Source organism: Dryobates pubescens, chromosome 31, assembly GCF_014839835.1.
Source record: "Dryobates pubescens isolate bDryPub1 chromosome 31, bDryPub1.pri, whole genome shotgun sequence".
Lineage (NCBI taxonomy): Eukaryota > Metazoa > Chordata > Aves > Piciformes > Picidae > Dryobates > Dryobates pubescens.
Genome location: NC_071642.1, coordinates 11306760 through 11331659, shown reverse-complemented (window position 1 = coordinate 11331659; position 24900 = coordinate 11306760). Strand labels below are relative to the sequence as shown.

At 60.0% G+C, this 24900-nt stretch overlaps 1 protein-coding gene across 8 annotated transcripts in view; it reads left to right on the top strand.

Moving 5' to 3' along the window:
• ANK1 (ankyrin 1) overlaps window positions 1-24900 on the top strand; it is a 56175-nt gene that overhangs the window by 18848 nt on the left and 12427 nt on the right. For 5 of the 8 annotated variants that reach the window (XM_054174935.1, XM_054174937.1, XM_054174939.1 and 2 more), the window contains exons 2-28: window positions 7331-7432; window positions 12235-12333; window positions 13362-13460; window positions 14161-14259; window positions 14366-14551; window positions 14678-14776; window positions 15319-15417; window positions 15715-15813; window positions 16525-16722; window positions 16809-16907; window positions 17237-17335; window positions 17566-17664; window positions 17843-18040; window positions 18206-18304; window positions 18394-18492; window positions 20025-20222; window positions 20422-20520; window positions 20906-21004; window positions 21287-21385; window positions 21500-21592; window positions 21746-21818; window positions 22203-22226; window positions 23080-23182; window positions 23488-23566; window positions 23830-23927; window positions 24031-24255; window positions 24580-24734. In XM_054174935.1, coding sequence (XP_054030910.1) covers window positions 7331-7432; window positions 12235-12333; window positions 13362-13460; window positions 14161-14259; window positions 14366-14551; window positions 14678-14776; window positions 15319-15417; window positions 15715-15813; window positions 16525-16722; window positions 16809-16907; window positions 17237-17335; window positions 17566-17664; window positions 17843-18040; window positions 18206-18304; window positions 18394-18492; window positions 20025-20222; window positions 20422-20520; window positions 20906-21004; window positions 21287-21385; window positions 21500-21592; window positions 21746-21818; window positions 22203-22226; window positions 23080-23182; window positions 23488-23566; window positions 23830-23927; window positions 24031-24255; window positions 24580-24734 — 3118 coding nt within the window. Of the gene's footprint in view, window positions 1-483; window positions 727-5246; window positions 5313-7330; window positions 7433-12234; window positions 12334-13361; window positions 13461-14160; window positions 14260-14365; window positions 14552-14677; window positions 14777-15318; window positions 15418-15714; window positions 15814-16524; window positions 16723-16808; window positions 16908-17236; window positions 17336-17565; window positions 17665-17842; window positions 18041-18205; window positions 18305-18393; window positions 18493-20024; window positions 20223-20421; window positions 20521-20905; window positions 21005-21286; window positions 21386-21499; window positions 21593-21745; window positions 21819-22202; window positions 22227-23079; window positions 23183-23487; window positions 23567-23829; window positions 23928-24030; window positions 24256-24579; window positions 24735-24900 lie in introns of those variants that run through there. The other 3 variants (XM_054174940.1, XM_054174938.1, XM_054174936.1) reach the window with 3 other exon arrangements.

The window sequence follows — 24900 nt, the reverse complement described above, 5'->3', positions numbered from 1 at the left end:
GAACAGACTGCAGAAATCTGGAGCAGTTCATAAGCATCACTAGGAAAGGGAAGGTGGTTCCTGCATCAGGAACCGGGACAGAGCCTGGTGGCGCCGTGGGGGCTCCAGTGCATTCCCCGAGCACAAAGGCGCTGTCCAGAGCCCTCGCTGCGGGCTGTGCCTTAGTCCCTGCTGCCTGAGGTCCATCAGGCAGGCTCAGAGCACGGCTCTGCTCTTTGCCTCGCACTAGCAACCTTCTCAAGCCCTTTCAGCTGCCCAGCCTGAGCCGTGTCGCGGTCCAAGGAAAGAAGCACGTCAGGGAAGCAGGAGCTCAAAAGCAGTCTCTCAGCAGCTGGAAGCCCTGGTGTGTGGTGAGCAGAGGTGTAGTGCCTGAGCAAAAACCTCTCCTGTATTGTCTTCAGTCACAGTCTGTATATTTTCTGGAGAGGTAAAAATAGCTTTTCTTTTTCAGGATGTGCAGAGAGCAGAGGCTCCTGCTAACATCAAAGGAGAGTGACAGCTTTCCCCTGGGTGTGCGTGGCCCCAGCTGGCAGGAGCAGGAGCTGTGTTAATCCTTGCCTTGCTTTGGCTCCGTGTGAGAGGAACAACGTCCTGGGCTCCAGCCCCCTGTTCCTCTCTCCAGCCGCTGCTGTTGGACCCAGCACTGTGCTTCACTGGGGCAGTGATGGTTTGCAAATGATGCAACAAGATCTCCATGCTACTACTTAGGAACTCCAGTAGTAGCAGGTAGGAACTGCCAGAGGCAAGCTGCAGGCTGTGGCACCGGGGGGGTCTTTATCAGAAGGATCAGACTGGTGTGTAGGGACAGCTCCCAAGTCCTTGCTCGGTGCAGATTAAGCTGTTTCTGACACCCACCCTCCTCACAGTCCTGAACCTGTTCCAGGTTCAGCAGCCAGCAGAGAGGACCTGGGGGCAGGGGTGTGGAAAGGAAGGAAAAATGGCAACACAGATGTTGTCTGTGAGTATGCTCAGCAGGAACCACCTTAACCTTGGCCCCGAACTGTACCACCAGTGACAGACCAGAGCTGCCCCTCTGGCTACGAGTGGCTGCAGATGGGCATTCCAAAAGCAGGTTGCTCTTGGAGGGACCAGCCTGGTACCTGTGCCTGAAAGCTTGTCCCCTCTTCAGCACGATCAAAATGCTAACTGACAAGTTTCCTCCCCTCCCACAAACCTCTCAGGGGCCCTGCTTTTGCTGGGGGATCTCTCCTCTGCCAGCTGTGCTGAGCTCTCTTCCAGCTCTGGCAGCCCTTTGCTGCAGGACCGTGGGCAGAGCCTTCATCTCCTGCATGCTCCAATCACCTGCCTGGCATTCTGGTCTGGGGATCTCCCTTGAGCTTGTAAACCATCAGCCTCCATGGTACATGCCTGGGGGTGGGGCTTGGGGTGCTGTGAAATCCCCACTCAGCAGGAAGGATCATGGGCAAAGGGTTTACTCAGCCTGGTGCATGAAATGAGAACAAACTCACATGGTGGATGCCTTCCAGACATGACCTCCGGTGCCTTGGCTCTCACCAGCCCTAGCGAGCTCTGCAGGCCTGTGCTAAGCCACAAGGGCAGAGGAGAGGATGGTGAAGGAATAGAATTTGAGCATATGGATTTCTTTGTCCTGAATCCTGTGGGCAGGGCTGAGGATGATGAGAGGACAGAATTTGGCCATGTGGAGTTGTTGTTTCATCTGATGAATTTTCCTGATGCTTTTGCTTTCCTCTGGCTTTGCAGTAGGTGCCTGGTAGCCCATTTTCCATCCTCTGCTGGCTGCCTGCCTGCAGCTTTGCTACTGTGGCCTCTCTGGAGATGCTGTGCTCTGCTGAATGCTGTCTTCTACTCAGAAGGCAGAAACCTGCCAGTAGGTTTTGTTTCCACTGCTGGGACCCCTGGGCACGTCAAGTCTCTGTGCATACAGATAGGAGAGGGGGGGACAGTGAATTTCTTTCTCTGGACATTCTGAGCTGAACCTCCCATTCCATTTGCCTGATCTTCCCTGGTGATCTTAGAGACCCTAGGTGCTCTCTCTGCTCTTAATGTGTTCCCAGGACAAGTCTGTTCTTCTCACCTGCTGAGAAAGGATCCAGGTTATCACCTTCAGACCTGGGCACTTGATGAATGCGAGGCAGGGAGGTCCCAAAGAGCTCTGGTGCCAGAGCAGTCCCTAGGCTGGGCAATTGCTTCAAAGTGAAGCACTGCACTGCTGTAAGGTTTTGCTGTCCCTGCTGGAAACAATGTCCCAAAGGGAAGGATTGTGTCCACAACTGGAGACTAACTTCCATGAGCAAAGAAATGGCGAAGCAAACACCAGGAGTTGTTGCAAGCTTCATTGCACTGCCTCCCCAGCTGGTAGCACTGACCTTGGGTTCCAGCACCCTGGCACCAGCACCTGGAAGTGACTGGATGAGATGAGTTGAACAGCTCCACGCTGCCTAGGTAGGACACCCACAGCACTTTGTGGCTGTGGTGCCAGGATTCAGGTTCATGTCTCACAGCTGGTCCTGGGGCTCTTTGGCTGTTGGGGTATTGTGGGCTGCCCAGCCTGCCAGGTGTTTTCTTGCTGGACCTCCTCTGTCCTCTGCCCTGTGAGCCCACACAGGCTGGTGCTGTTTCCACGTGGCCACTGGCATGGGCAGGAAGAAGAGTGCCTGCTTGGCAGGGCTGAAAGCCACTGCTGCCTCCCCCAGGTAGGGCTGATGGTGAAACTCTGCCTTCTCTGCAGCAGCAGCACTTGGCCTTGGAAGGGATCCTGCCATCCTCTTGCTGTTTCTCTGGGATCCTCACAGCTTGCACATCTCAGTTTGCAAAGTGTCTTGGCTGACTTTGCTCCTGAAGTGTCCCAGAGAAGGGGTGGCCCATGCTGCTCCTCAAAAACCCCTGCTAGGGGCCACTCTTGCCTCTCTGTGCCTGGCCCCTGTGACCCTTCCTCTGGAGCAGGGAATGGTTTCAAGCTTCAAGGCATTTTGCTTCTGCAGGAGGTGGGAAGGTGCAGAGGATGCTGGCAGCCTCTGACTGGGTGTGCTGCCCATCCCCTGCCTGTGCTGTGGCCTGGGGGTGGTGGTGTGACACAGTCAGGGCTGCCTTCCACTGACTGCTGGAGTCACAGACTCGTTGGGAAGGGCACCCAGTCCCTTTCCTTGGCATCTTTGACCCTGTCCGTAGCAGGACACGTTCCTGAGCAGTCCCACAGACCTGTCTGCACATCCCTGCAGTGAGGAGGACCCAGCTCCTCTATAGCTCCTCCACAAGAAGCTTCCTCCTGCTGGGTGCTGTACAAACCACAAAGGAGCTGCAGTCTCTGCTCAGGCTGCCTTGTGGCTCCAGCAGAGGCCCTGCAGACAGAGCAGACAGGTGGGCAGACAGGATAAAGAGGGCAGTGTAGCAGGATGCATGTGTGCCTTTTGCCAGTCTGGAACAGCCTGGTGATTTGCTTCTTGCCTGCCTTTGTGTCCCAGAAAACACTGTGAGATCATCACAAGCCCCTGAACTCATTTGCATTTGGGATCATCTCCTTGCAGCATCGAGCAGCTTGCACAGAGCAGGCTCCTGACAAAGGTGGCCACGTTTGGCAGGAGGAGGCAATGCTGAGGCCCTCCCTTGCTTTATCAGTGATGTGCAGAAGGAGCTGGTGGGAGCTCCTCCCTGGGTGGGAGTGAGAGTGAGGCACTGCCAGAAGAGATTAGAGCAGGACTCTGAGCACAGCCAGAAGACAGAGCAGGATTCCTGAAGCTCTGTCTGCAGCCCTTGCAATCCAGCCTGAGCCTCTGGCTTGGCAGAACTTCCCCTTTGCCTACTGCCTTAGCCATGGCTACAGTGCAACGGACTTGGTCAGGCCCAGGCTTCCTGAGCTGGGCTGAGGGCTATAGGATGCTCAGACAGCAGCAGGCAGGAGTTATGCTCCATGAGGTAAGGCTGATGAGGAGGAACAGAGGAAGCACTAATCAGGACCATGAGAGAGAAAGGGAAAACTTTAGACTGTCAGCAGACAAGAGGAAGGAAAGGGAAGGAGGGGAGAAGGGACACACTCTGATGTGCTGTGGGGTTTGCTTTAGAAGGTCTTGGAGCACTTTGCAAAGGTTCAGTTCTGAGGCCTCTCCCTCGGGGAACTGCTGGCAGCAGCCTGCTGGCACTTCACAGCCTGAATGCCCACAAGTCTGTGGGGGATGTAGCAGTGCTGTCAGTGTGTGAGATGCACACAGGGGCAGGTCAGGCACTTTGCCTTCTCCCCTGGAATAGCTCCTCCCTGGAAAATTGCTAGGGAGGGGAAGGAACAGAAAGAAACTTCACAAACTCCTGGGGAAGGAAAACCAGGCTGCACCTGGAAGCTTGTGGGGCACATGGATAGCAAAGTGACTGCCTGTGCCTGGGTGCACAGATCCAGAGGGGGGCAGGTGCCGTGCCCATGCCACGCTCTGTGCTTGTGAGTGGGCAGCAGACCCCTGGGGGGTCTGTGTGTGTCTGATCTGCACATCTGCCTCTGCCCATGGGCTCTCTGCATTTCTGGCTGTCACTGCTCCCTTCTGCTGACTCTCAGGAGCTGGCAGTGACCCATTCCACACTTCATATCCGTGGCTAATCCAGTGCTGCCCTGATCTCTGTGCCACCCCAGAGCAAAGTGAGCTGTTGTGGGCCAGTGTGCCCAGGGCAGTGCCAGCATGCAGGCTGATATCAGCAGGGCAGAGTGACTGCACATCTATTTCCTCTGCTTTTGCCATTTCAGCCTCAGCTGTCCTCTCTTCTCTGGCTTCCATGTGGTGCCTGCCTGCTGATGTGTGATGTCCTCCACCTCTCTGTGCATCTCCAAAAGGTGCACACTGAGCTGGGGGCGGGGGGGGTGCAGAAGAGCAGCCCCTTTGAAGCACTCAGACCTCAGCACACCCTGGAGAACCCCCCAGCATCCAGAGGGCCAGCAGGGACGCCCCCAAGCCCTCTCCTCTCTGCCTGGTGTTACCTGTGAGATCCCAGGCTCCGCGGCACGTCTGCGGGCTGCTGTTCCTGAGGTGGTACTTGCAGCTCTGCCCTGCTGCCTGCGCTTGGCAGCAGTCATCTGCTTCCCGGAGGCAGCTGGGTATTAAATATCCTGTCTGACACAGTAATGGAGAGAAAATGAACAAATTCCATTAGTGGCTGGCGATCCCTGCAGGGTCTGCGCCGGAGCGAGCAGGCAGGCTGTATTTTTAGCTAGGATGCAATGTAACTTAGTGGCTCTCTGAAAGCCAGGGAGTAGATCACCAAGGAGGGAGAGAGGGGACACCGGGCTCAGGTTTCAGCTGAAGTGCCCGACTATGGCAGCACGAAAGGGCAGGTCTGGTCCAGACGTGGCTGTGAGTATAACCATGCCCTGCTCCTTCGTGCCCACGGAGCAGCTCTGCTTTGCTTTTCTACCTGCTTGCTGTCTGGAGTCCCTGCTGCTGGCCGTGCTGGCGCTTCGGGAGCGCCTTTGCTGCTGGAGCCTGTGGAGCTTTGCCGTTCTGATCCTCGCAGCCCCACGTGTGTCCCATGGGTGGGAGAGCCTGGCCGAGCTGTGCTTTGGCTTCCCGAGGGGGCTGCTGCCGCAGGGCTGTGCCGTGGCTGCCGTGCCGGCAACACAGCTGAGCTGCTGCCCTGGTGTCGAACCTGACCTGAGATGCTGAGGCTTCTAGCAAGGTCTGGGCTTGGAAAAGCTCTTTGCACTCAACCTGTTGCTTGAAGCTGTCCGTGTCTCCTCGCTGGACCCCAGACAGCTCTCGGGGCTCAGAGCACCGATGTGCCGAGCACGGCGCCGGTGCTGCCCCTGCCTCCCGCAGCAGACCGTCCTGGACCAGCAGAGCACTGGGGGCTGTCCCATCGCCACGATGCCCACAGCCCTCCACGATGCCAGCAGCTCCGCTGTGGATCTGGGGGCTCTTCCCAGCTGGACAGGGCTCTCCTCTGAGGTGGCAGCAAGTGGAGCCAGCTGGCACAGGAGGCTGTGCCATCAGCGCATGTTCCCCCTGCAGGCGGAGGCTGCGCGATGGGAGCGGGCATGGTGCTGCTGCCCTCCGCCACCTGTCCCTGTCCTCTGACCCCGTGGGCTGCCTCAGGAAGGGCCATGGCACCCAGGCTGAGTTCTGCAGGGTGTGCCTGGCACAGTGAGGGGCAGGACAGCCTGCCTGTGAGCCTTCCTTCTTCAGGGGATAGCAAGACAGTGGCCCAGAGCATGGCTGCACTTCTCTGGGGTAGGAGGGTCGGGCAGGAAGGGTGGGCTGGGGGGAGGCAGCCGAGTTCTGCTGCCGCAGAATCCAAATTTGAATGGCTGAGGCTGCAGGGAGAAGGGAAGTGAGGAGACCCAAACCCATGTGGTGTTCCCCTGCCTTGGTCTGCTTCCGGTGCTGTCCTCTCCGGCCACGCCGCTTCCAGCTCCTGGCCAGGCGCTTCCTAGTGCTGGATGCTGCTCCACAACCAGGATGTGGTCACTACAGGATGGTCTGGGATAGGAGGATGTAGGCTCTCAGCACAGGAGATGCCTTGGTCAGTCCCAACATGAGTGGTACAAGAGGGGTTCTGCTTTTCTGTTGGAGCTGGAGGAGAGGAGTGCATCCTGCCCCCTTGCCAGGGATGTCTCACAGCTCCTGGCTGCAGAGAACCCTTTGGGCTGGACCTAACAGGCACTGGCTTGTAGTTAGCAGTCCAAGGTCCCAGCCTTAGAGCACCACATCACTGCATTTCCACCCTGTTTTCCAGCTTCTGGTGAGTCATCCCATGGCCTTCATTTGCTGCCTTACACTGCTGGATGGTGCTGCTGGAAGTACTGCTGAGCCCTGCCCAGGGTGGCTGTGTTCTCATGGTGCAGGGGCACAGCCTCCTCTCTGTCACAACGGAGAGCTGCTGGCTGCAGGGTGCTCAGCCGGGGTCGTTGTCCCTGGTGCTGCTACTCAGCTCACCCTGCCCAGCAGCTTCTGCAGGACAGCACAAGAGGGCTCAGCACAGCTGCAGCGTGGCCTCATCCATCCCTTCAGTCTCTCACCCAGGGCACAGAGGCACATCTTGGGCCAAGGGAGGCTGCCATGCTTGCAGAGTGCTCTTAGAGCTTCCTCCCTACCCTGCCCACGGTGCTGGGCTGAGCTGCAGACCTCGTGTGGCTCCCTCCTGCCCTATCATCTGGATGCTCTTCACTCCGAGTGCAGGTCCAAGCTCTGCTTTTTCCTGTCTGACTCTGGGCACTTCAGTCCCAGCAGTTCCCACCTTGACCTGCCCAGCCTCTGGTTTTTCTGCCTGCTCCCTCTGGTCATATTCTCTCCAGGCAAGCGAGGAGCTGGCCCTGTGCTGGTGATGGGGGGAGCAGGGGACTCTGAGGCTCATGCTTTTGTTTTCTTTCCCCAAGGCTGATGCTGCAACCAGTTTCCTGAGAGCTGCAAGATCTGGGAATCTGGACAAAGCCTTGGATCACCTCAGGAATGGGGTAGATATTAACACCTGTAACCAGGTAGGTGAAACTCTCAAGGCTTCTGGCACAGCTCTAGCTGATGTGACAATGAGCTGCACGATGTCTTCACTGCACCACTGCCCTGGGCCCACGGTCCTGCCTGCCAGGGAGCAGAGCAGGACTTGGCTGCTAATCAAATGCCTGGCAGAGGAAGTTTAAATACTCGGTGGGAGAGACCTGTCCTGTCCCCACTGCCCCCCAGTGCACCTGGCTACTGATGAAGCATGTGGGGGTGAGACAGATGAGGTCCTGGGTTAGGTGGAGTGCAAGGGCAGCTCTGGGTGGAGCTGATCTGCTCTGCAAAGGCATTGTGCAGTCTCCAGAGGTGTCTCCAGAGCTGTGCTATGCCAGGCTGAGGGATAGGTGTGCAGCACCCTGGCAGAGCACAGAGCCAGTGCAGTGGGGGGGTCCTTGTGATATGGAGCTGAGTGTCCTGACAGACCTCATCCTCCTCTCTCCTGCACCAGCCCCTGCCAGGTTCCAAGCAGCCTGCAGCCCCTTGCCCCTGCCTGTGACAGGCAGCTGGCATGGGAGGTCCTAACCAGAACTCAGCTCAGGGAGAGACCATGCAGGGCAGACTGCAGCACAAGAGCCATCTCTTGCTGGGAAGGCTTCCACAGCTGAGAGGGGTGGAAGTAGATCCTGTGTCTGACCAGAAGGCAGATCTGGAGCAGTGGTTTTTGGGGGCAGGGAGGGCAACAGTAGCTGTGAAGACCTGGGGAGCTCGGCAGTGCTGGCTGGAGCGTAGCAGAGGACATTAACAGGTAAGCAGAGAGGGAAATTTGAGGCTCCTTTAAGGTGGCAACAACTGGAACAGCTGGAAGGGGCTCAGGTGCTTATCAGAGAGCAGAGCAGGCAGGGCTGTGGCTGGGATGTCACAGGAATCACTCTGGGGATGTTCCTCGTGCCTGCTGCACACAGCCTCTCACATTCCCAGCAGCTGCAGCTTAACACAAGCAGAGGATGTCTGCAAAATGCCAGTCTGGGTGTTTGTAGGTGGGGGCAGGTGGAGCCTCTCCCAGCCCAGAGCAGAGAGAGGTCTGCCCCTGGAAGGGGAGCTGCACACAGGAGTTGTCTGCACAGTGCCTTTTGTGTCTGCGCTGCTGCCAGATGCAAGCAGCTCAGCCTGAACTGGGGCAGAGGCTGTAGGAAGAGGCTCAGGGGGGTTGGGCTGAGCTGCAGGGACAGACAGACTGCACTGTGGACTGCTTTCTAGGGCAGTAGTGGTGCTGGGAGGGTGCTGTGCTGCTCAACAGGTAGCACAAGTGCACAGTCCCTGGTTCAGCAGCAAGCCCCCAAGCCCAGCGTGGTTCAGACCCAGGGACTGCTGCAGATGGTGCCCCCAGGACATGCCACCAGCTCCTTGTCTTTCCTGTCTGCTGGTTCTGTGCAGGGAAGCTGAGCTTCTGCAGGTCCCTGGGGCACCCTGCAGCTTGCATGCTCCTCTCTGAGACACTAGATGAGGGTTGAGGAAAGCTCAGGAGATGCTCATTTAGTTCAGCACTCTGTTATCTGGATCATTAGCTCATAATCAGCATCCAGATACTCTCAAAGACTTCTGTCCTGGGGCTGTGGGGGTCATGTGGGATTTAGATCAGAGAGAGAAGAGGTAAAGAATGTTCAGCTTCAGAGTCCTTTGAAGATCTGCTTTTCCATGGGGATCTGCTGGTGGCTTAGAGCCTCTAACCCCATCACCATTTGGAGTTGTGCAGGGTTTGAAAAGAGGAGAGACCATGTGGCCAGCAGGATGAGGGAGGTGATTCTGCCCCTTTGCTCTGCTCTGGTGAGACCCCACCTGGAGCACTGTGCAGCTCTGGGGAGCACTGTGCAGCTCTGGAGAGCACTGCACCACTCTAGGGCAGAGCAATGCATGGCTCTGGAGAGGGCTCTGCAAGGAATGACAGCCACAAGCCACCCAGCCACAAGCTAAAGATGAGGACCCTGAACTTCTTCCTCACCCAGAGGGATGGGCAGTCATCAACTGTCTTCAGTGACCAGCTGCAAGTCCTGCTCCCAGCCAGACTTCTGGTGCTGGTGAGGGGATTTAAGGCCCTGATGAGGAGCACGTGGCTACAGCAGTATGAGGCACTCCTCCCAGTGACATCTTCCCACTGGTTCCTGCCATCTCCCTGAGGTTAGATGGCACTTTGGGGTTTCCTTCTGAGGAATATCAGACCTGTGGGAAAGGTCCAACCTCACATGTCCTGTATAGAATGAAGAGGGATATATGTGGTCAGACCTATCCCACAGGCCCTGTATTCTTACTCAAGTGCAGAGACCTTGAGATGCCATCTGACCTTCATCCCACCGACGGCATCCTCCTCATTGCTGCCATCCGCATCAGTGCCTTCATCATCCACCTCCAGAGTCTTCATCATCCACCTCTTGTGTCTCCAGCTCCTGCATGCTCCCTTCTCACCCATGAGGTGCTGGAGGCCTGAGGATGAGCAGACCTTGCTGCCAGGACCAGCAGCAGGAGGGCACAGCCTGTGCCAGGAGCTAGTCTCTGTCGGGGTGGCCAATGCCAGTCCTGGTGGGCAGCCCAGGGCAGGGCCCTGCTTTGTCGTGGTGCAGGCTGAGTGCAAAGCCCCACCCAGGGTGTTTGTCTGCAAGGCTGCTTTGGATGCACTGACAGCCACTAACTGGGGTTGCTGGGAAGCATTGGCAGCACTCTGCAGAGCATCCTGGAGCAGAAATGTCGATGGGCTGCTGGGAAACCATCCTCTGCAAACACTGCCTGCTGCTGTAAGGCCAGAGGGCAGTGGCTGCTCACAGCTCCTCAGCACCCAAAGGGTTAATTATGTCGGGAGAGGAAGGACTCAGGATGTGCTGGCAGCCCAGCAGGCAGCCGTGGCCTGGGCTGCAGGGAGCCTCTCTGTTCTGCTGAGACCCTGCCTGGAGAACTGCATCCAGCCCTGGTGCCCCCAGCACAAGAAGGACCTGGAGATGCTGGAGAGGGCCTTGAGGAGGCCATGAAGATGATCAGAGGGATGGAGAACCTCCCCTATGGGGACAGTCTGGGAGAGCTGGAGCTGTTCAGCCTGGAGAAGAGAAGGCTCCAAGAAGGCCTTAGAGCAGCCTGCCAGTGCCTGAAGGGGGCTGCAGAAGAACTGGGGAGGGACTTTGTGCGGGGAACAGACACATTGAGGTGTCCTCCTTTAGCCTCCTGTGGCTTCACTGCTGGCTGTGTCACCTCATGTGCCTCAGCCAGAGCATTTTCAGTGCTTGGCCAGACTGTTCAAGGGACCCCATGACACCCCTGCATTTCACCCCCATCCCACACACTTCCTTTCCTCCATCTCCTTTCAGATGCTCTGCTCTGTTGCATCGTTCCCACTTCATCTGCCCTTGGAAGCCAGTCTTTAGTGCTTGGGGCTTTAGGGAGCTTTGGAGTTGGGGTGCTGAAGAAGCCTGAGGGCTTTGAGGGTTTTTCTCTTTGTGCTGTAATCAGAGTTGAGCAAAAGAATCTGTGACTCCAGCTATGATCCTGGAGAAGTGGAGCTTTGAGGCAGGGGAAAAGCTTTTTCCAGCATGGTAACATTCTTTAAGCTGTTCTGAGTTTAACTGGGGCATCGAGGGGTGGAACTGGAGCCTCCCTGGGCATTTTCTGCTCCCCTACTTCTATTCAGGTGGGGATGAAGCAATTCTGTGAAGTGACCTTCCAGCACTCTACAGGAGCTGAAACAGATGGTTGGGAGGTGGAGTACTTGGGCAGGACTGTGGTTCCCAGGGAGCTGGCATCTCTCTGCCACATGGCAGCACTGCGTAGGGGTGGGCAAACGTGGTGCATCCACCTGGGAGAAGTGAGGGACAAGGCAAGTTTGCCTTGTGGGGTGAAAGTGATATCTGAAATGACCTGAGAGTGTTTAACCTCTGTGCCAGCAAACACCTCAGCCCTTTTGCTCACATCTGGGGAGTGCAAGAGGGGGTCAAGAGTAATGCAGCAGAAGCTATCTTGGGAGCTGTCTGGCCTGGCATCTCCTTAGGACAGCCCAGGGATGCAAAAAGGGCACTGGCCAGCCCCTTGCTCCTATTACTCAGGTTCCATGTGTAGCAAACTGAGATGTTCCTGAGGACAGGTAGAGCTTAGCAGTGGCACAGCCAAACACTCTTTCTGCACCCTTGGCTGCAGGAGGAAGCAAAGCTGACCCTGTGCTGAGCATGGGCTGCAGGGTGGAGCTGCTGTTGTGCTGTCTGCAAAGCCAGGAAGAAGCCAACAGCTGGACTGGAAGCTCCTGAGCTGTTCTCAGTTAAATGTGGCTGCTGCTTGATAAAGTGACTGTCCCAGGCAGAATTCTCACTGCACTTCTGTCTGTGGAGGGTTAGAGTTTAAGCTCTCTGCAGTTCTCTGCATCCTCAGCCTGGGCAGTGCACAAAGCTCAGCTCTGTGCTTTGGGCTTGAAAGACCTGACTGTGGGGAGGGACATCCCAAGGAAAGTCACTTGGGCAAAGACAGAGCTGACACCAGGTGTGTGTCAGGAGCAGGGAGGGCTGAGACGGTGCCTGTGGTGCCATCCATCCACAGAAACTCACCCACGGGGGCTGCATGGAGAAACCTCCAGCACTAGTCAGCAGCTCAGCATTCAGCTGCCTGCAGTTGCCCTGGCAGCATGGAGCTGACCACGACTGCCATGCTGGATGCCAGCACAGGGCTTGAGAGCAAGGTGACAGCATCCTGCTCCCACCAGCCTGCATTTACCCAAGTGCCCACAGCGGTGTCTGCACCAGAGCTCGGAGCACAGGGGTTGCCAGAGAGCCCCAGCAGGTGACTCATGCCCCTCTCCCACCTTTGCCTCCTCCAGAATGGGCTGAATGCCTTGCACCTGGCCTCCAAGGAGGGCCACGTGAAAATGGTGGTGGAGCTGCTGCACAAGGAGATCGTTTTGGAGACAACGACCAAGGTGAGCACGAGAGAGCTGTGGTCACCTTAGCCACAACTCTGCACCCTGCCACTGCTGCCAGATAGAGCAGCAGGAGCTGAGCAGGGAATCAGGCTCTGGAAAGGCTGTGCTGGGGGCACTGCTGCTGGGCTGAAACCTGGGGACCAGCTGAAGCAGTGTTGGGCTCCTCCAGGTGAGAGGGAGGAAGGGAGGGAGGGAGGGATGTGCCTCTCCACACGTGGGGACCTCGGTGAGCTCAAGAGGGGAGTATCAGAAGCCACACTGTGTGCCAGAGCTGTCGTTACTCTCATCTCCCAGCACTGGCTGCTAGCTCAGGGCAGCCTCTTGTACTGCAGCACTGAGATGGCCTCGGTGCCGCTGTCACAAGCCTGGAGAGCCCTGGTGCTCTGTCAACAACATCTCATCCTCTCCTTGCATCACCACTGCGGGGCGGGGCTCAGTGACAAGCAGGCCAAGGGCGCAGGCAGGCAGGGCTGGCAAAGGAGCAGCCTCCAGCACCGTCTGAAGGGCTGTGAGAGCAGGAGGGGGCCTGGCTTGCCACCTCCCCAGAGCTCTGGAAGGCGAGGAGCAGAGTCTGGCATTCTGCCACACCACCCAAAGGCACAAATCAGAAGAAGCCTATGTCTGCATTTTCCAGCCTGCTTCTCATCCCTGAGCTCTGCCAGGGTGCCAGGGCTACCAGGACACAGACTGCAGCTTTGCCAGCTCAGCTCCCCCATACTCCCTCCCCTCTTCATCCCTCAGTGCTGGAGATACACAGAGTCTGACAATGCCTCCAGCTTTTGCTGCCAGGGACTTCATGGGAAAGATGAAATCACTCTCTTCTCTGGCCAGCAAATGGGAAGGGTCTGGCTGGTCCCCTGGTGTGTGCCCTGCTTGCCTGGTGTACAGCATGGAGCAAGGGCTGCATTGCCCCACAGGCTGTCCCTGGCCTGCTCTGTTTGCATGCATCAGCCCACGCCAGGTCCATCCTTCCCCAGCATCCTGGGCTGCTGCAGCCCCTGAGCACTGCCTGTGGTGTATTTCAGAAGGGAAACACAGCCCTGCACATCGCTGCCCTGGCTGGGCAGCAGGACGTGGTCCGGGAGCTGGTGAACTATGGAGCCAACGTCAATGCACAGTCACAGGTAGAGTCCCCGGGGCTGGGGTGGGGAAAGCACCCAGCAGGCATCATGGTGGTGTCCTCATGGTGGGAAGTGTGCCCGGCATGGGCATTTCGGCAGCCCTTAGCAGTTTCTCCCTAGTGCTGTTCAGGGGCAAGGGCTGCTCTGCCAGGCTCTGGAAAGAAGAGTGTGTGAGTGGTGGGGTGTTGAGGGGTGGGGTGTCTTGAGGGGTGCTGAGGAGACCAGCATGGGCTCTTGGAGGGAGTCCATGGCAGCACACACAAGCACACTGAAGTCATCCTGGGAGGACTCGTGACCAACAGCTCCCTGGCACAGCCATGAGGTCTCCAGCAGCCTCTGCAGCTCTGCAGGCTGTGCCTCCTTCGTTCTGTGGCTCCGGGGCCTGCTTGGCCTGCAAGCTCTTTAACTTTTGCCTGACGGCTCCTGAAGGATAGCACCGTGGTGGCAGTGAGTGGAAGGCAGTCTCCTGAGCTGACCCTTGTGAAGCATTCTTATGTCTTTCTGGATGTGGGGAGCACTGGCTCCAGCTCTGTGTGCTTGCTCCACCATTGCCAGTTCTCTCCTTTGTCCCCACCCACACTGTGCCTGCTTTTGCCCCAGTTCAGTGAGCCGGGGGAGTGGCTGTGGATGGGATGTAGGTCTGCAGGGAGCTTTGGAAACTCGAGCAAGAGCTGTGTTGATGTGCATGGCCTTGTGTTTGCAGAAAGGCTTCACACCCCTCTACATGGCAGCACAGGAAAACCACCTGGAAGTCGTCAAGTTCTTGCTGGAAAACGGAGCCAACCAGAACGTAGCCACCGAGGTGAGCTCCGTGGGGCCGGCCCCTGCCTGCTGGAGCTGCCGCCGGCCGCACCGAGCGCTGCCAGGGCTCCTTGGCTCCCCCTGTGTCACCTCCCTGTCCTTGGCAGGACGGCTTCACGCCGCTGGCCGTGGCCCTGCAGCAAGGCCACGAGAACGTGGTGGCACACCTCATCAACTACGGCACGAAGGGCAAGGTGCGGCTGCCCGCGCTGCACATCGCCGCCCGCAACGACGACACTCGCACGGCCGCCGTGCTGCTGCAGAACGACCCCAACGCAGACGTCCTCTCCAAGGTGTGTGCCCGTCCCGCCCTGCCCCCTGGCAGCTTCCCCGGGAGAGCAGCAGCCTGGCACGCTGCGGGCGCTCAGCCTGGCAGCAGGCGGTGCCTGACGGTGCCCATCCCTCCCTCTCTCCCCCAGACGGGGTTCACTCCCTTGCACATCGCAGCTCACTACGAGAACCTCAGCGTGGCGCAGCTGCTGCTCAACCGCGGAGCCAGCGTCAACTTCACTCCTCAGGTCAGTGCGAAGCAGGAAGGCTGCTGGGGCTGGTGCCGCTCCAGCACCGGCGGAGGATGCTGTGCCTGCTGTCTATGCAGGTGCAGCAGCAGGTGCCAGGGCACGCAGGCGAGGGGGGACCCTGCAGAAGGTGGTGCTCTGAGGCACGTCTGGGGAGTTGCCATTGATGATCAGCTTGGGCCCTTTCTTCTCTGTCAGCTGTATCCCTGGAAGCTCTTTGGGACCTTGTGTTCAGGCTGAAAAAAAGCTGCTGTGGCCACTGCAGGGCACAGCTTACAGTCCCTGAAGAGCTTAGAGTCCCTCCCAGTCCCATGGGTGCAGCCACATCCCTGAGGTGCTGCTTTCCTCTGAGCTCTGTGCCGCTTCTCTCCATAGGCTCTAGCTGCAGGCAGGAGCAGCTGCCCAGCCTCTATCCCAGCCCCCTGGGCAGGGCCTTAGGTGTCTTCTGCCCTCCATGCTTTGTTTGCCCCGTGCCTCCTTGCAGCTCCACAGGGGAAAGAGAAGGATTTGCTGCCTCTAACAGATGCTGTTCCTCCTGCCAGAATGGGATCACTCCCCTGCACATAGCCTCTCGCCGGGGCAACATCATCATGGTGCGGCTGCTGCTGGACCGCGGGGCCCAGATCGAGACAAGGACCAAGGTGAGACCACCTCTGAATCACCAGCAAGTCCATGAGCCCCCTCCCTCCCCCAGCTCCTTGCGTCCAGAGAGCACTGCCACACCGCCCTGCCCAGTCCATGCCCTCTCAACAGCTTGCTGGGTGCATTAGGGAGTGTGCTGGGGGCTGAGGGCAGGCTCAGGTTTGCCTCATTTGGCAAACAAATCCAAAGCTCCTGCCACTCTCCTGCCACTCTCCTGCCACTCTCCTGCCACTCTCCTGCCACTCTCCTGCCCTTCCTTGCCTGTGCTGAGCCCTTGGGCTCTTCTCTCTCCCCAGGATGAGCTGACTCCTCTGCACTGTGCAGCTCGCAATGGACACGTGCGAATTGCAGAGATCCTGCTGGACCATGGGGCTCCCATTCAAGCCAAAACCAAGGTACCCATGGGACTCTGTGGGGTTGTGCTTGGTGCCAGGTCCCAGGGCAGCATAGAGGAGTGACAAGTTGTGCACAGTTGCTGGATGCCATCCCATAACTGGGCTGGGGCTGAGATTTTGGCCTGCCAATGTGTGAGGAGCTTCCTGACCTCCTCATTTGCCTTAGCTGAAGCTCTTTGCCTGCTTCAGAGGGACCAGCCCTGAGAAGGGGATGGCCCAGGGACAGGCTGCCACATGGCAGCAGCCCTTCAGGCCCTGCCTTCTGCGCAGCATCGCTCCCCTGGAAGTCACAGATTCACAGATTGCATCAGATTGGAAGGGACCTCCAAAGAGCATCTTGTCCAACTCCCCTGCAGTCAGCAGGGACACCTCCAACTAGAGCAGGCTGCTCAGGGCCACATCAAGTCTGATCTTGAATGTCTCCTGGGACAGGTTCCCTGCTCTGGCAGGGGGGTTGGACTCGATGACCTTCAGAGGTCCCTTGCAACCCCTAACATGCTGTGATCTGTGATCCTGTGAGCCACAGCCCCAGGGAAGCTGTTCCAGTACCTCACCACCCTCCTTGTAGAGAACTCATTGAGGGCTCTCGGGGCTGCTGTCCAGCAGCACCCCGGGGAACAGGCCCACAGAGCTGTGTCCAGGGGGGTGGGGCAGGGGCTGGGTGTGCCACCTGGTGCCCATGCTGGCCCTGAGCCCTGCCCCGTGTGGCAGAACGGGCTGTCGCCCATCCACATGGCAGCGCAGGGAGACCACCTGGACTGCGTGCGGCTGCTGCTGCAGTACAGCGCAGACATCGACGACATCACCCTGGACCACCTCACGCCCCTGCACGTGGCTGCACACTGCGGCCACCACCGCGTGGCCAAGCTGCTGCTGGAGAAGGGAGCCAAGCCCAACTCCCGGGCCCTGGTGAGTCAGCAGGGGGCAGGCAGGGCTGGGGCTGGGCAGAGGGAGAGCCGTCTGGAGAGCGACTCTGTCCGTCTGTCTGTCTGCAGAACGGCTTCACGCCCCTGCACATCGCCTGCAAGAAGAACCACATCCGGGTGATGGAGCTGCTGCTCAAGACAGGAGCCTCCATCGATGCTGTCACAGAGGTAGGTAGGTTGCAGCCCGGCCCCGGGGCTCCTGCTGCCTGTGCAGCGCAGGCAGTGGTGCAGGAGGTCATGGCCCTGATGCCTCTGCCAGTCCCCAGGCACCTTCTTCACTGTGGCTCAGAGCTCTTTAAGGCTCTGCTCCCTGCAGGGCACGGGGCGTGGAGGGGAGGCAGCAGCTCTCTGCGTTCCTCTCAAACCTGCTGCCAGGCTGCTGGGGCCAGCCTGGGGACCCAGAGTTTGCCTCCCAGGGAGGAGGAGGAGGGGACAGGAAGAGATGCTGGCAATGCCATCAGCCCTCATCTTGACTCCTGGCCCCTTTCTCTCCACAGTCTGGCCTGACTCCCTTGCATGTGGCTGCCTTCATGGGGCACCTGCCCATTGTCAAGACCCTGCTGCAGCGTGGAGCCTCTCCTAATGTGTCCAATGTGGTGAGTCCCATGCTGGCTGGGGCTGTGGGAACTCGGCATGAGATGGGGATTGCCAATGCCCTGCTCTCTGCTTTCATGAGCGATCCCTGGAGCTTTATGCTGGGGGGAGGAAGCAGTAGGAGCCAGAAGAGGTTGTGGGCACTGCTCTCCTGTGCTCAGACTGGAGGAATGACTGCAGGAAGGTTTGTCTACTGCTGTGGCCTCACCACTTTGTCCTGTTCTTGGTGCAGAAAGTGGAGACACCCCTACACATGGCAGCCAGAGCTGGGCACATGGATGTGGCAAAGTACCTGCTGCAGAACAAAGCCAAAGCCAATGCCAAGGCCAAGGTAGGCACAGAGAACCTGTGTGAGAGTCCAGCTCTGGGAGCAGCCACTGCTGGTTCCTTTGCTCTCACCTGCCCAGAGCCCAGCCTGCCAGGGGCTGTGCCAGGGACTGGAGCCCCTTTGTCATGGCAAGCAAGGGGCTGGTCCAGACCTGCCAAGACAGCTCCTGTGCCCCCGGCAGGATGATCAGACTCCTCTGCACTGTGCCGCACGCATCGGCCACACGGGCATGGTCAGACTCCTGCTGGAGAACAATGCCAACCCCAACCTGGCCACCACAGCAGGGCACACACCCCTGCACATCACTGCCAGAGAGGGGCACGTGGACACAGCCCTGGCCCTGCTGGAGAAGGGAGCCTCACAGACCTGCATGACCAAGGTAGGCTGCTGTGGCTGCTGCTGCTGAAGGCATCACCCAGCTGGGGCAGGCTGGTGGCCCAGTGTCCCTGTCACAGGAGGGGCAGTCTCCCCCTGTGCCACAGTAGGTGCCAGTGCTCTCCTCCTCATCCCTGTACACCCTGTGATGGGCTGCCTTTCTCCCCAGAAAGGATTTACCCCTCTCCACGTTGCAGCCAAGTACGGGAAGGTGGATGTGGCAGAGCTGCTGCTGGAACGCGATGCCCACCCCAACGCAGCAGGGAAGGTGAGTGCTGCTCCCACGGCAGTGGGAGGAGTGGTGTGGTGTGGGGAGAGGCTGTGTCTCACCTCTCTGTGCTCTCTCCCTCTCCCCAGAACGGGCTGACCCCGCTGCACGTGGCTGTGCACCACAACAACCTGGAGATCGTCAAGCTGCTGCTTCCCAAGGGCAGCTCCCCACACAGCTCAGCCTGGGTACGGCTGCACTGGCTGTGCCTGGGCATGTGCCATGTGTCCAGTGCCTGCCAGCCTGGGGGCAGCATTGTCCCTCAACCCCGACTCACAGGCTGTGTGCAAGGGTCTGGACAAGCATCCAGTTTGGTGTCCCCACCAAAAGGAGGACCTGGAACTGTTGGAGCAGGTCCAGAGGAGGCCACCAAGATGATCAGAGGGCTCGAGAACATCCCCTGTGGGGACAGGCTGGGAGGGTTGGGGCTGTTCAGCCTGGAGAAGAGAAGGCTCCAGGGAGACCTTAAAGCAGCCTTCCAGTACCTAAAGAGGCTACAGGAGAGCTGGGCAGGGACTTTGGACAAGGGCTGGGAGTGCCAGGGTGAGGGACAATGGCTTTGAGCTGGGAGAGAGGAGATTGAGACTGGAGATCAGGAAGAAATTCTTTTGAGTGAGGGTGGGGAGACTCCGGCACAGGCTGCCCAGGGAGGCTGTGGCTGCTCCCTCCCTGGAGGTGTTCAAGGCCAGGCTGGATGAGGCCTTGAGCAACCTGGGCCGGTGGGAGGTGTCCCTGCCCATGGCAGGGGGGTGGCACTAGATGATCCTGAAGCTCCCTTCCAACCCAACCCATTTAATGCCTCTATGACTGATCACCACCAGCTCCTAGCTTGGTGGGGCAGGCAGGGGTGCTGAGTGGTGGTCCTGTTCCAGCAGACACGGCTCTGCCAGGGGCAGTCCCAGCTGGCAGCACAGGGGCTGTTGCCTGGGGACGTGTTTCCATGGCAAGCCCTGAGGAGCAGCGCTGCGGTCTGGCAGCTTGGGAAGCCGCTCAGGGCTGTTTGCGTGCAGCTGGGAAGCTGTGAGTCAGAAAGCTCAGGAGGCTGGAGAGCCACCCCGCGCCGCCTCGGCACGGGCAGCATCTCCCCACGGAGCAGCTTTGCCTTCCACATGGTTTGCAGAAGCTGCATCCTCGGAACAGACGAGCGGCGGCTGGTGCCGGCCCTCCCCATCTGGCCCTCGCCTCTCTCCCCGCACAGGCTGCCAGCAGCCGTGCCGGGCGTGCAGCGGAGCCGCCGGCACCGGTGCCAGTCCCCTGTCGCTCTGCGTCACCGGCAGCCCGCGCGTCACCCTGGGCAGAGGCTGCCTGCCAGCTGCTGGGCTCCTGCAGCGTAGCAGCAAAGGCAGCGCTCTGCCTGAGTGCTGAGCCTCCGTAGTGAGAGCTTTGCTCCACACCTCAGCCAGACACCTTGCAGAGGATGCGTGTCTGCCCTGGCCTCCCACGGCTCCAGTGCTGCTGCAGAGATCCATGGCTGGAAAAATCCAGGGTGGCCAATGCCAGCCAGAGCTGCACCAAGTGCTCTTTGAAAGTGCTCTGCTGGGGTTACAGGGCTTGGCCTCAGTGCCAGGGCTAGATGCTGCCAGGGAGATGGTTCGGGTGTGAGCCTGCACCCCTGAGCCCTGAGCCCTGGGGGTGATGAGGAAGGGCAGGCCTGGCCTGGAGAGGCAAGGTGGCACCTTCTGTCCAGGCTGGCCCTGCAGCAAGCCTCTCTGCCCTGCAGAATGGGTACACCCCCCTGCACATCGCTGCCAAGCAGAACCAGATGGAGGTGGCCAGCAGCCTGCTGCAGTATGGAGCTTCTGCAAACGCTGAGTCCGTGCAGGGAGTCACCCCCCTGCACCTGGCATCCCAGGAGGGCCATGCAGACATGGTGGCACTGCTGTTCTCCAAACAAGCCAACGGTGACCTGGGCAACAAGGTGAGTTGTCCTGGCACGCCCTGCCAGGCTGGGGGTGAACACCCTGGCAGGCAGCAGCAGGCAGTGGCAGCCCAGTGGCATCAGCAGGTGGGTCAGCAGCCCACTGCTGCTCAGTTTGCCAGCTTGGAGACTTAGAGTCTCTGCTGGTAGAGCTGCAGCCATGGCATTGCCAGGGTGCTCAGACCTCCTCTGTTTGCAGAGTGGCCTCACTCCTCTCCACCTCGTGGCCCAAGAGGGGCATGTGCTGGTGGCTGATGTTCTGGTGAAGCATGGAGTCACGGTGGATGCAACAACCAGGGTAAAGTTGTGCCTGGGCCACGGCTGTGGAAATGACCTCTAGGCTTGCTCCAGAAGGGGCATTGCTTTTGCTTTCCTTTGTGCAAGAGTTGCTCCTCTTGCAAATGTCTCTGCCATCTTGTTTGTATCTTGGGGACTCTTCCCCTTCTCCCTTCCCATCACAGGAGGGATGATTCTTGCCTGCTCCTACAGCTCCCCCCTGTACCTCAAGGCACCACAGAGTGTGGTTTGTTGTGTGCCCTCTGCCCTGGTTCTAGGCTCTCAGGCAGCACCCTCACCTGTGTCCCATCCTTCCTTCATGGGGGTTTGCCCATGAGATGAGCATAACCAAGCCAGAGGGCAGGAGGCACTGCTGAGGGCAGGCTGAGACCTATCTCATCTTTCAGATGGGCTACACCCCGCTGCATGTGGCCAGCCACTATGGGAACATCAAGCTGGTGAAGTTTTTGCTGCAGCACCAGGCTGATGTCAATGCCAAGACTAAGGTACAGAGGTGTCCTGTGCTCCAAGTACCCTTTTGCCCTGGGCAACAGCTTAGGGATGGCTTAGCCTCCCCCCCCTGCTTCCACTTCCACCCCCCAGTGTTGCTCCAAACCCTCCTGTCTCCATGGCTGAAGCTGCTGTAGCCCAGCTCCAAGCCTGGGCAGGTGCTGGGTTCTGCAGCTGCCCTCACACTCTGGGCATGGAGCACAGTGTGAGGCCTGGGGGCACTTCAGGGGCAGCGGGCTCCCAGCCCTGATGGCAGTGCCCTGTGCCCTCCTTTGCAGCTGGGTTACACCCCCCTGCACCAGGCAGCGCAGCAGGGCCACACAGACGTGGTGACATTGCTGCTGAAGCACGGAGCCTCTCCCAACGAGATCAGCACCGTGAGTAGGGGGCTCGCCAACCCCTTCCCCCCGCCCCCAGCACCATGGCAAGCTCGAGCACCTGCCCGGGCTTCCTGCGGCCGCTGCTGACCCCAGCCCTCCTTCCTGGCACAGAACGGCACCACTCCCCTGGCCATCGCACGGCGGCTGGGCTACATTTCTGTCACAGACGTGCTCAAGATCGTCACCGAGGAAACAGACCTCCCGGTGAGCCCCTGGGGACCGCGGCCAGAGCCCTGCTCAGGAGGGCTGGGGCTGAGCACAGCCGGGAGCCCCTCCGGGCTGAGGATGGGAGGGGGGAGGCGTGGGTGGGGGCGCAGCACGGGGCTGGGCTCCCCTGACCCTGCTCTGCTCCTGCAGGCAGTCGGTGACAAGCACCGCATGAGCTTCCCGGAGACTGTGGACGAGATTCTGGACGTGTCAGAGGATGAAGGTGAGGGGACAGAGCTGGCTCACAGCATCCCAGAGATCTGCCAGCTGAGCCAGCCGGGCTGGCAGCCACCCCGGGGATGGGCACTAGCGTTCCTGCCAGCCAGGGTGGGGGAGCTGTGTGGCACAGTGGTCTTGTGGCAAGCATGAAGGGACTCCTGGGGTGGCATCTCCTGGTGCAGGTGCCTCCCTGTGCTGTGCAGGGGGATGTGCCTGGGCTTCTCCATAGTCCCACGGCCCAGGACATTGTGCAGAGAGCCCTTGGGCATGCAGAGCCCCACACTGTGCCCTGCTCTGTGGGGTAGTACCAGCTTCCAGCCCAGCTGCAGCTGGTCTGCTCCTGCTCCTTCCCACCAAGACCTCACTTTTGCCTCTTCTTACTTTGCAGGCACTGCTCATGTCACAGTAATGGGTATGAACTGTGTCCCCCCGCCCCAGCTCAATGGCCCATTTCACCCCATGGCCACTAACCATCCGCGCGCCACCTCCATCCGCTGAGCCTCGCCGCCGGGCGGGTGCCATCCTGCCCTGCCCATCTGTGTCCGTGCTGCTTGCTGTGGTGTGACTGCATGAACGGGGCTGCCCCCCCGCTGCGGGGCAGCCCTGGCCCCCTCTCAGCCCCAGGCCCTGGCCCTGGTAGGCAGAAGGGCCACGTTCTCTGACCAACTCCAGGACCCCCCCATAACCGCCCCATGCCAACCTGGCTAGGACAGGGATGAACCTGAGTGATCCAAGGTCTCTGCACTGCTGCAGTGCCCTCCCCATCACTGGGGCTCTCTCCCTGCTTTGGGAGGTGCCAGAGTCCCTCCCACAGAGCCTCGGTGAACTCCTTAGCGAGGGTTAAGTGAGCCAGCAAGCAGCGCTGGCTGGGGTTGTGCCCCGCACTCGGCAGTGTTGGGGCAGCCTTCCCACATCCCCAGCCCTGCCTACACCTCTGTCCCAAGCGTCAAATGTCAAAGTGTGCCTGGCAGGCATTGCTCTGTGCTTGCTGCTGTGGGAAAGGAGCTGGCCAGCAGTCGAGCCTTCTGGCAGCTCCCACAGCTGCTGTGCTGCTGACCCACAGAGTAGGTCTTGCCCCTGCCAGCAGACCCCACCCGGCAGAGGGCAAAGCTGCCCCATGGCTGGCTGAGACCCAGGAGATGAGTGTGTGTGGCCAGCAGTGGGACCTTGGCTCCAGCCCTGAGGAGGGACAGGGACAAGGGCTGGATGTCTGTGCTCCCTTGTCCTGCTGCCTCTCCATCTGCTGAGCCAGCTCTTGGTTTCAGAGGAGGAGCTGATTGCACCAAAGCCCAGGACACCTGATCCCAGGGACCTGGAGGGCAGGAGGGAGATGGTGGAGTTTGTGACTACAACAACACTGGAGCCAACGTAAGAGGCACTGGATGGTGGGGAGGGAGCTGGTACAGGGTGCTGGGCCAGCCTGGTGCTGAGCTGGGATGGCAGTGGGGCAAGGACAGCTTGGGCAAGGAATGGATCCCTGAGCCCCCACTGGCTAGCACAGCAGGTGAAGCCAGTCAATGGTGTTTCTGCACCAGGACAGGGCTCTTGTGCTGTCTGCCCTTGTCCAGTGGCCCTGAGGTTCCCGGGGGGAGGAGGGGGATGGGGGATGGGGGCTGGGGGCTGGGGAGCCCATCCCTGCCACTCCAGTGGTTGTCACTACCTTCTCCTGCCAGGATGGAGTCTCCAGCTGTGCTGCACGTCCCCTGCGTCCCACCTGAGACTGTGGTGACCAGAGCAGAGGAGACTGAGCAGGTAGGACCTGTGGAGACAGAAGCTGAGCAACTCAGCCTGTTGCATGCACCCTCGGTGTCCCCACAGGAGGGGAACGTGAGGCACAGCCTGGAATGGCACCCCAGGCATTCCCTGCCACGGGGAGCCCCTGCCCGCATCACCACAGAGCCAAAACGCGGTGGGGGGAGGGGATGGGCCCCAGGGAGGGCTGTGAGACTCTGGAGGAGCAGGCAGGTCCCAAATGGGACCATGTGCCCACGGGGGCTCTTCCCTGCCTCACACAGCCCTCCAAGGAGTTCGACGAGGACTCGCTGATCCCCAGCAGCCCTGCCACCGAGACCTCCGACAACATCAGCCCCGTGGCCAGCCCTGTGCACACAGGGTGAGTACCCACCCAGCCCCGGTGCCATGTGCAGCCCTGTGCCGCGGCTGGGCTCTGTGCAGGCTGCGAGGTGCCCACCTCTCCGTGTCTCTGCCCGCCCCAGGTTCCTGGTGAGCTTCATGGTGGACGCCCGCGGAGGCTCCATGCGTGGCAGCCGGCACCACGGGCTGCGTGTGGTCATCCCGCCCCGCGCCTGCGCCGCGCCCACCCGCATCACCTGCCGCCTGGTGAAGCCCCAGAAGCTGCCTGCGCCCCCGACGCTGGCTGAGGAGGAGGGGCTGGCCAGCAGGATCATCGCCCTGGGGCCTGCCGGTGCCCAGTTCCTCAGGTGGGCACGGCTGGGGATAGCTCGGATAGGGCTGCCGGCACCGCTCCTGGTAGTTCGGCCAGACCACCTCCGGCCGGGTGCAGCAAGCTGCTGGGTGGTCATCCCAGCACGGTGGAGCGGTGGCTGTGCTCTGGTAGGAAGAGCCCTGACCAGCTCTGTCCTGGTGGGTGCAGAGCTGTGTCCCAGAGACAGGGGTGTGAGCAGCCCTGTGCCCCTGCTCCACGGCTGCACAGCAAGGGCAGCTCTCTGTCCGCGGCCTCCCTGCTGCCTGTGTGCCCGGGCAGCAGCGTGGGGATGCAAACAGCCTCCCTGTGCCGCCCGCAGCCCTGTGATCGTGGAGATCCCACACTTCGCCTCCTCGGGGCGCGGGGACCGGGAGCTGGTGGTGCTGCGCAGCGAGAATGGCTCCGTGTGGAAGGAGCACCGCAACCGCCACGACGACAGCTACATGGACCAGCTGCTCAGCGGCATGGACGAGGGTGAGCTGCCAGGCAGGACCGGGCACGGCACAGGCAGCTCCCCGCGGGCAGGGGTGGTGGGGCGGGACTGGGGCTGGGCACGGCGTGGTTGGTGCGGCTGCGGGGGGCGCTGGGTGGTAGCTGTGGGTCAGGGGTGTGAGCGCTGAGGGCTGTGCTGCCCCTGCAG